The following is a 10,394-nucleotide window of genomic DNA, read 5'->3' as shown; positions in this document are numbered from 1 at the left end:
ATCTCTTTGGTTGATGATGTGCATACCCTCATCGAATGGATTAATAAATCTAATTTTGTTGGATGGCAACAAAATTAGGCTGACTGGGTATGTCATGGGTTGACCTACCCATAAAGCAGGGTGGAAAGTGGATCTAGAGGGTTGGCAGGAAATATTCCCCATAGAAATAAAGTCCTCTCCCAAACCCAGCCCCCAGCAAAACAGAACAGAGTGTTGTAAAGATGTGAGGGAGGGAGGAATGGGGAGACCTTCATTCATCCAGTGTTCACATACATCTGGGACTGAATAAAGGGTTCTAGAAATGAACTGATCTGTCTCTGAGTGGGCCTTGAGGCAAAGGAAGGATCTGGGCTCTTTACTAAAACACAGTGGAAGCACTGGGTCTCCTGACATTTAAAGGGCTGTCCCTTTACCCCAGCTGAAATGAACCAAAAAATAGTGAAAGGAAAAAGGGGATAAGGCAGAATTCTTAAAATGCCCTTCCTTTGAACACCATCTTTGTGCAGGAATCTGGGGGAGGCCGGCTGGGGCGTGGACATCCATAGCACTTAGCTTTACTTGTTTATTCCCTGGCACTTCTGGGGCCATTGCCAGGACCCGCCCCCTCTCTGCCGTCATTGGAGGAACTCAAAGCCTTCTGCTAAGAATCCGGACATTTCACTCTCCTCTTCCTGGAGGGTCTGCTGTGGCCAGAACTGGGAGGGTTGAGCCCTGGTCCAGCCCTGAGTGGAGAGCGAGTCTCTCACCATGACAGCCTGCTGCAGCTGGAATGATGTTTTCCAGTATGAGACAGACAAAATCATCTGGATCCAAAGCAAGACTTATGGCACCATTAAATGGTTCTTCCACGTGGTGCTCTTTTCTTACATTGGGTAAGTAGGATATGGGGATGACCCTAAGTCTCTGCAGTGGCTAGCAGTACAGAAAACCTCAGGGTTCAGCTTCTGAGGCACATCCTGAATCCCTTGAGGTTTTAAAATCTGAGATGTGAGGCTGACAGCCAGCTGCGGAGGAGTGGGAGTTGAGGGAGGAAGCAGCAGGCAAGAGGAAGCAGTGCAAGTCAGCTGCAAGAAGAAGCCATGGGAAGGGAGGGTGACACTTTGGGTTCTAACCCAGGCCTGCTGGGGCAAGCTGGGCCAGGGCATGCCTGGGGAAGGTGGGAAAATGCAGGGGAACACCCTGGATTCCAGCAGAGGAATCAAGGATTCAGGGTGCGCCTGGTATAAGGCTGGCATCTATGTGAGTCATCACCACTTCAGGGAGGAATAGGATCAGACCTGTAAATTCACTTTAGGCCCTCCCAGGTGTCAAGAAGACCTTTGATTTTTTTTTGTTTTAATCCTATTGAGGTATAATTCACATACCAAACAAGTCACTCATTTAAAGTGTATAATTCAGTAATTCTTAGTATAGTCAGAGTTGTGCAACCATCACCATAATCGATTTCAGAATATTTTCATCACTTCAAAAACACCACTCCCACATCCCTTAACCATCCCTTTCATCCATCTATTTCCCTGAAGCTCTAGGCACCCACTATTGTATTTTCAGTCTCTATGGATCTGTCTATTCTGGATATTTCATATAAATGGAATCATGCAATATGTGGTCCTCTGTGTCTGGCTTCTTCTACTTAGCATTGTGTTTTCAAGGTTCATCCATGCTGGAACATGTATCTTTACTGCATTCCCTTTTTTGGCTGAGTAATACTTCATTATATGGATATACCACTGTGGGGTGGAAATCTGAATTGTCTCCAGTTTCAGGCTATGATGAATGATGTGCTATGAATGTTTGTGTATGAACATGTCTTCAGTTTTCTTGGGTATGTACCTATGAATGGAATTGGTGGATCCTTCGATAAACTCTATTTTTAACCTTTTGAGAAACTGCCCAGTTGTGTTTCACAGTGGCTGCACCATTTCGTATTCCCACCAACAATGTATGTTCCATTTTCCCCACATCCTCATCATTACTTGATAGTGTCTGTCTTTTGGAGTATAGGCATCCTAGTGAGTGATTAACTCATTGTGATTTTTAAAAATAATTTATTTTATTGTTATTTTTGGTTGTGCTGGGTCTCCATTGCTGCGAGCAGACTTTCTTACTGCACTGGCTTCTATTGTTGCAGAGCACAAGCTCATGGGCTTCAGCAATTGTGGCTCATGGGCTCAGCAGTTGTGGCCCATTGGCTTAGTTGCTCTGCAGCATGTGGACTCTTCCCAGACTAGTGATTGAACCATGTCCCCTGCATTGGCAGACAGATTCTTATCCACTGCGCCACCAGTGAAGTCTTTGACTTTTGACTCATAATTCCCTAGTGGCTAAAGCCCCCTTGCTCTCTGTGATGATGGTGGTGATGATGATAACTTGAATCTATTAGGGAGACAGTGTAGTTTACCAGTTAAAGGTTAAAGCAACTTATTTCATAAGCCTGGCTAAGTTTCCTTGACTAAGTCACTTAACCTCTCAGAGCTCGGTTTCTGCATCTGTGCATAGCACTGTTGTGATAATCACACAAGAAAAGGCCTGACAAGCCCTTATCGATGCCTAGCTTCACAAATAATAGCTCTTTTTTAAAAATAATCTTTTTGAATATAATAGGTACTTTCACAAACACTCTCTCCTTTGACTTTTAAAGTAACCATGCCCAAGCTTGGATTTGAGATCTGGAAATGTGGGTTCAAATATCCTTCACTTTGTTGAGCCTTGATTCCTCATCTGTAAAATGGGGATAATAGTTGTGAGAATGAAAAGAATTAATAAAATGTAAAACGGCTGTGAAAAATACTCAACATATGGCCAGGCCGAAGTGTTAGTTCTTCTTTTTAATAATATTACCAGGAATATCATTATTTGAGTCATATGTTTACTATTCAATAAATAATAAGCATGTATGTTAAAATTCTAAAATAAAACATATTACTTAGACCAGATATCACTGAACAGATAATAAAGAACATAGTTAGCAAATGCTCCCTTATGAGTCAATACATAGATTACATGTCACAGTTCCACACTGTGATGCTGTTTCCCGGTATTCTTGGGTCTAGCACACAACGTCTTAAAAGCAGATTATTGTATATATAAGAACAGATTATTATGAGAACACCTTACAATGATAAATATTTTTCTTTCATATGGTGGGATTTTATCTTAAGAGCATTTAATTCCCGCAAGTTCAGCTGTACATGATCCACAGGAGCATGGAGAGAGAGCACAATTTATTTACTTTATTTTTTTATTTAAATTTATTTATTTCAATTGGAGGCTAATTACTTTACAGTATTGTGGTGGCTTTTGCCATACATTCACATGAATCAGCCATGGGTGTACATGTGTTCCCCATCCTGACCCTCCCTATCACCTCCCTCCCCATCCCATCCCTCTAGGTCATCCCAGTGCACCAGCCCTGAGCACCCTGTCTCATGCATCGAACCCGGACTGGCTATCTGTTTCACATATGATAATATACATGTTTCAATGCTATTCTCTCAGATCATCCCACCCTCGCCTTCTCCCACAGTCCAAAAGACTGTTCTATACACCTGTGGAGACAGCACAATTTAAACAGTGCAATGAGTCAACAATTGGGTGCCCAGGACTAAGCTCGTGATGGGGTTCCCTCAGTCTCTGTTCCCACATGCTTCTCATAAGAGTGAGCATCTTGCCACTCTACCTGTGAATGTTTTCCACCCAAAACGTCCCCTAAAATAAGCCAACTCCTTCATCTTCACTGAGAGCAAAACTCAGAAAACAGAAGCTTGTTCCAGAGCTGAAGGGAAAACTGGCTCTGATGAACTCATGGGGAGGTGGAAGATCTGTTTGCTATGCATTGTGGACAATTTAGGGTCTTACCTGATGGCTCAGCAGTAAAGAATCTCCCTGAAATGCAGGAGACCCAGGTTTGATCCCTGGGTTGGGAAGATCCCCTGGAGGAGGGCACGGCAACCTACTCCAATACCCTTGCCTAGAGAATTCCATGGACAGAGGAACCTGGTGGGCTGCAGTCCATAGGGTCACACAGAGTTGGACACGACTGAAGTGACTCAGCAGCAGCAGCAATAGCAGTGGACAATTCAAGGATTTACCACAGGCAACTTTAACAAGACACAATTTTTACCTAAGTGCTGACTTTCAAGATAACCCCCACATAAAATGCTTCTCCACTGTTTATATTTTAAAATATAAAACTGAAGAAAAAGTATTTCTGGCTTTGCTTTCTCCCCAGTCTGTGTTAACCGTATAGTTATTTACATCTCACTGAATGAAGCCCCATAGAACACCTGTCTCCAACCTTTTTGGCACAGGGACTCGTTTTGTGAAAGACAATTTTCCACGGATGAGGGGTGGGTGTGCGGGGTGGGAGGCTGTGTTTCAGGTGGTAATGCAAGCAATGGAGAACAGCAGATGAAGCTTCCTTTGCTGGCCCACAGCTCACCTCCTGCTGTGCGGCCCGCTTCCCAGCAGGCCACAGCAAGAATGGGTCAGTGGCCCAGGGTTTGGGGACCCTTGCCATAGAACATAGCTTGGAAAATGCTGCCTTACAATGTACTGTGAGGCCTCAAGTTGATATAACTGCAGCTAGGCCATCTGTGAAATGGGTAGACCCATGATGCACAGGGATTGGGGGGAGGTAGTTGACATCAAATAATGTGGACCAGAGGCGGAAATTCAGACAGCTTTAGGTAATACTCAGGATATATATAGCAACAGGGGGAGGATTCTGGTCATGAGGTCCTGGGTTCAGAGGCTGTCTACACTCTGGCTGAAAAGGCAAAGAGTCAGGATAATGAAAGAAGACAGGGAGGTACAAGGCAGGCAATAGAGGAAATAAGACAAGAGGCTGATCAACATCTCACAGTCCCTCACAACTGGGTTCAGATTTAGAATCAAAGGCAAGGGCTGTATCCACAGGCAAGATCGAGTAGCTCCAGATTCCAGGGCTCTGGGAGTGCGGGAGTGCGTGAAGAGGATACTGAATAGGACTGTGTTAGGCAGAATTGTTTGGCTACTAAATGACAGAAACCTAAGTCATGTTAGCCACCAAGCCACATAGGGGGATTTATTCTCACATAACTGGGCAGTGGAAGAGACGGAGCTGTCCTCAGACATGGATGGTTATAAAAGTTCAAGCTTTGTGAAATTGTGGGGGCTGGGTCTCTCTCCACACACTTTTTTTTCCCCCATTTATATTTCTCTCCCCACATCTTGGCTCTATTTCTTGAATAGGCTCTCTATGTAGCTAGATGTCACATTCATATCCCCACATCCTCCCCTTTTAGCAACCCCAGAGGAACAAACAAGTCTTTTCTGATAGCTCTGGCAAAAAATTCACAGAAAAGACTCTGATGGTTGTGCTGTGCTATGCTAAGTTGCTTCAGTCATGTCCGACTCTTTGCGACCTTATAAACTGTAGCCCGCCAGGCTTCACTGTCCATGGAATTTTCCAGGCAAGAATACTGGAGTGGGTTACCATTTTCTACTCCAGGGGATCCCAGAGGAAGCAGGAAAAGTGGGTGGAAGGAAGAGACAGACAAAAACCAAATAGCCACTACAGGTCTTTCCAAAAGCCAGGTATTCCAGGGACTTCTGAAGGCTACAGGTCTATCCCTGGCTTGTCTCAACCCACCACGTGGGCTGTGGAGACTCCACCCCAAATTATTATCAAGGCTGGGACATTGGTATTCTCAACAAAAAGTGCCTCTGAGAATCAGCTCCTGGTTTTCCAAGACTCTGTTTCATCTTCTGGCCTCAATGAGATAGGAAGAATGGGATAATGATGACTACACTCCAGGAAAAATGAGATTCAAACACCTGAATGACAATAAAGATAACTTCTTTCTACTGTTAGCTTTATTTATATCATCTCATTTGATGTGCTGGGACTTAAGTATTCTCTTCATTATTTCACAGATAAGGAAATGGAAGCTATGAAAGATGGAGTTACATTATTAAAAGTCATCCAGTTAGAAAGTGAGTGAGTGAAGTTGCTTAGTTGCTAAGTTGCTTCAGTCATGTCCGATTCTTTGTGACCCCATGAACTGTAGCCTACCAGGCTCCTCTGTTCATGGGATTTTCCAGGCAAGAATACTGGAGTGGGTTGCCATTTCCTTCTCCAGGAGATCTTCCCGACCCAGGGATTGAACCCAGGTTTCCCACATTGTAGGCAGACACTTTACCGTCTGAGCCACATTTCAATCCAAAACCAATGTTCTTAACCCACAAACCATACTGCTAAAGTAGTTATCTGTCAGACTTTGAAAGCCCAGGCACTGGGTCTCCTCAATATTTAGCCAACCATTCTTCCTTTTCACCAGGCTCTTCTTTGTCTTTCTGAGTTGACCAGGGCAAGTGAAGGATGATGATGGAGGCTGGGATAAGCCTCCCATCATCTTGTCCTTCTCCATTGTTTATTCATTCCCTCAATGTTATTATTTCATTTTGCATATTTATTTATGTGGCTGCATCAGGTCTTAGTTGTGGCATGTGGGATCTTTATTTGCAGCATGCAAGCTCTCAGTTGCAGCACGTGGGATCTAGTTCCCCAACCAGGGATTGAATCTGAGCCCCCTGCATTTGGCGCACAGAGTCTTAGCCACTGGCCCACCAGAAAAGTCCCCATTCCCCCAATTTTAGAGTATCTACTATGAGTCAAACTCTGTAAAGATTAATATAATAGAGATTATATTAATAACAGTCAGTGAAACAAAGTTCTGGCAACTCATTGCATTATATTTTAATGGAGGAAAGAGACATGATATGAAAATGCAGAAACATAATAAAATGTCTGATGGTGTTAAGTGCTATGAAGAATAATAAATTAGGGAAGAGGACAGAGAATGAGCATGTGTGTGATAGAGGCATATGGGCTGAGATCTGCCCACAGAAAGGGAACAAGTCACGAAATATCTGGAAGAAGAGTGTTTCTGATGGAGGGAATAGGAAGTGCAAAGGCCCTGAGGTGAGGACTTGATAGGGTATTCAAGGAAAAGCAAGGAGGTCAGAGTGGAAGAAGCAGAGTGAGCAACGCATTGAAGGAGAGGTAACCTGGGTGGAGATGGGAGGACAGATCATGCAAGTCCTTGAAGTGCCGCTCTGAGTTATTTGGATTTTTTTCTGAATGATTTGAGAGGAAGATTTAAAGCAGAGAAGTAAGATACTGGTGTTTTCTTGGGAAGATTTCCCTCTTCACTAGAGGCTAGTCCTCTCAGAAGCTTTCCCAATAAATACAGAAGAGCAGGGAAGGTTGAGAGAGAAACAGGAGAACAAACTCTACTCACAACTGCTTCTTCTCCCTCAAGTTAGCCTCCACCCAGGCCAACAGCAAAGGCGACATTGTCCTGCACAGCCTCAGGCTATCTGTCACCATGGAGATGGTGTTGTTGTGCTAATTTGCAATCATTAAATGTAGCTCCTGGCTGGCTGCCCATTACTGGAGGGTGACCACACACTTGTGTTGCTGGGTTTCCTCTTGTTGAATGGAAGTGAGTCCACCGCACAGGCGGAAAGAGTCACCAGAGGCCAGAGAGGGGCAAATCCAACCCAGGCATGGCCCCTGCTACTTGAGGGCGACAGAAACATGACAATATCTGCCATGTTCTCAATGCGCCCCGGGCCGCTGGGTGATGCGACAGGGATGGGAAGGCCCAGAGAAGACCCACTGCAGGAAGAGACCCCCTCCAGGAGAAGAATTGAGCCACCTTACATATGAGGCCAAGACACCAGCAAACATAAATGAATGGAAGCAAAAGAGAGGAGCAGTCAGAAGGTCAGCGTGTTCCAGAACCTGGTGAGCGAGAAGGAAGGAGCAGGAGCTGAGGACAGAGGTAGGCAGGGGCCAGGGTTGGGATTTGTTTCTCAATGCCATGGGAAGCCACTAGAAAGTTTTATACAAGGGAGTGAAACCATTTGATTCACGCTTTTAAAAGCACTGTCAGGCCACTGTGCAGACTGTAGATTGTTGGGGGGCAAAAGGGGCAGTGATGGGACCAGTAAGAAGGCTGTTGGAGCCACCCAGAGGAGAGAAGGTGGTGACTTGGACTAGAATGGGGCAGTGCAGCTGGAGAGAAGTGAGCAAACAGGCTATGTTTTAGAGGTAAAAATGACAGATTTTCTAGAAGGCAAAGATGACTCTAGGTTTCTTGGTGGATGATGATGCTTTTTATCAACATAAAAGACCAAGAAGAGGCTAGATTGCCAACTAACACAGCATTGTTAACTATGTCAAACTATTAAAACACCTTGACTACTACCACATTTCAGCTTCCCTTCACTAATGTCTAAACCAAAACATTAAAAAAGCTAGAAGCACAGAGTCTTCAAAAAAAAAAAAAAAAGATGGTGAATGATTTTTTTTTTTAAGTGAATGATTTTCACTTTATGAAGAGCTTGTCCTGTTGTCCTGGTTTTCTCATTTCAGTGCAGAATGGCAGAGGCCTCTCTGTGGACCGGCTATCATGTACCGACAGGCTTCTGGGCACCACACTTGAGCCCCGCTTCCCACCAGGGTAGAGATCTCCCAGCCCCGCTGGGTTTTGAACACCATGCTGGGAAGAGCAAGGACCAGATTACATAGATTATTCACACTTCTACACATGTCAACTGACTGGTGTGCAAAATGCCAGAGAAGTGGAACTAGAGAGGCCAGCAGGAATCCAACTGGGAACAGGCTTGGACTTCATCCTGAGAACACTGAGAAACAAAGAAGAGTCTTTCCTACCCCACTGTCAGCATTTTATTATGAAAAATTCCAACCATAAAGGAAACATTAAGGGTTTTATAGATTCAGAGTTCATACTGAGGGTTAATAATTTCATTTTAAAGAAAGCATTCTACTTTCAATATGGCAACACCTATTGAGTACTACTGAGTGCTTAGCATGGGCCAGATTCTGTTCTTAGCTTATGACATGTATTAGCCTGTTTGATCCTTGTAAATAACCCTACAGAATTGGTCCTCATAATGTGTAAGCATGATTTGAACAGTGTCACTACTGGGAAATTCCCAGGTAATGGGTTCCACTTCTTGACTGTATGTCACAACTTAATTTCCCAGCATCCCTTGCAGCTAGGACACAGGCATGAGAGTCAAGCTTTTCAAACATATGCACCATGCAACAATGCTTTGGTGCACAGGAAATAACATGGGGTGGTGAGCATGAGCAGAATTCATCTGAAGGAATGTATGGGCTGATACCAGCCTTGACTGACACCATAGGGGCCACTTCCTGGACCCCATGTTTAGAGATCCCGCCCTGGCTCTCTGCTAGCTGTGAGCTTCTCTATGGAGTAAGGAACCTGTGGGACTGTATTAGCTTTCTATTGCTGCATAACAAATTACTTCAAACTCACCTAAAATACTGCCACTTATTAGCTCACAGTTCTGTAGGTCAGTAGTTTGGGCCTGGCATGGCTGGGCTCTCTGCTCAGGGTCTCACAAGGTTGAAATCAAAGCGTTATGCTGTGCTGAGTTCTCACTTTGGGAGAAAATTCACTTCCAAGCTCATTCTCCCTGTTGGTAGAATTCAATTCTGTGCCATCATGGGACTCAGAGCTCTGCTAGCCAGGGGCCACTCTCAGATTGTAGAGACCACTTGCATTTTTATTGTGTGGCTCCCCTCTATCTTCAAGCCAGCGATGGCACAATGTTTTCATGCCTCAAATCTCTGACCTCTCTTCTGGGACCAGCCAAAGGAAATTCCCTATTTTTAAAGGCTCAGGGCCTTCCCTGGTGGTCCAGTGGTTAAGAATCCGCCTGCCAATGCAGGAGACATGGGTTCAATCCCTGGTCCAGGAAGATCTCACATGCCACAGGGCATCTAAACCTGTGGGTCACAAGTACTGATGCCGACACGCTAGAGACTGGGTGCCATAACTACTGAGCCCACGCACCACAACTGCGGAAGCTAGTGCACCCTAGAGCCAGTGCAACAAGAGAAGCCACTGCAATGAGAAGCCTGCTCATGGCAACTACAGAGTGTAACTAGCGACTAGCTTACCACAGCTAGAGAAAGCCCCCGAGCAGCAATAAGACCCAGTGCAGTCAAAAGTAAATAAATGTCTTTAAAAATACACTAGAAGGAATCAATTGCAAAATAAAGGAGACAGAAGAATAGATACGTGAGTCGGAAGATAGAATGATGGAAGTAACTGGCATGAAACAGAAGAAAGAAAAAAAGAACTGACGATAGTCTCAGAGACCTCTGGGACAACATTCATTGCACAACATTCAAATTATAGGGCTCCCAGAAGAAGAAGAGAAAAAGGATTTGAGAAAATATTTGAAGAGTATATAGTCAAAACCTTACCTAACATGGGAGAGGAAATAGTCAGTCAAGTCCAGGAAGCACAGAGGGTCCCATATGGGATAAACCCAAGAAGAAATATGCCAAG

At 44.4% G+C, this 10,394-nt stretch overlaps 1 protein-coding gene across 1 annotated transcript in view; it reads left to right on the top strand.

The window, feature by feature from the left end:
* The first annotated feature begins 613 nt into the window (after window positions 1-613).
* The window catches only part of P2RX7 (purinergic receptor P2X 7), a 57,827-nt gene continuing 48,046 nt past the window's right edge, over window positions 614-10,394 (top strand). The window contains exon 1 of the mRNA XM_027956495.3: window positions 614-872. Coding sequence (XP_027812296.2) covers window positions 748-872 — 125 coding nt within the window. The 5' untranslated portion in view covers window positions 614-747. The remainder of the gene's footprint in view (window positions 873-10,394) is intronic.

Source organism: Ovis aries, chromosome 17, assembly GCF_016772045.2.
Source record: "Ovis aries strain OAR_USU_Benz2616 breed Rambouillet chromosome 17, ARS-UI_Ramb_v3.0, whole genome shotgun sequence".
NCBI lineage: Eukaryota > Metazoa > Chordata > Mammalia > Artiodactyla > Bovidae > Ovis > Ovis aries.
Note: the sequence above shows the minus strand (reverse complement) of the source record. Positions and strands in the feature narration are given on the sequence as shown.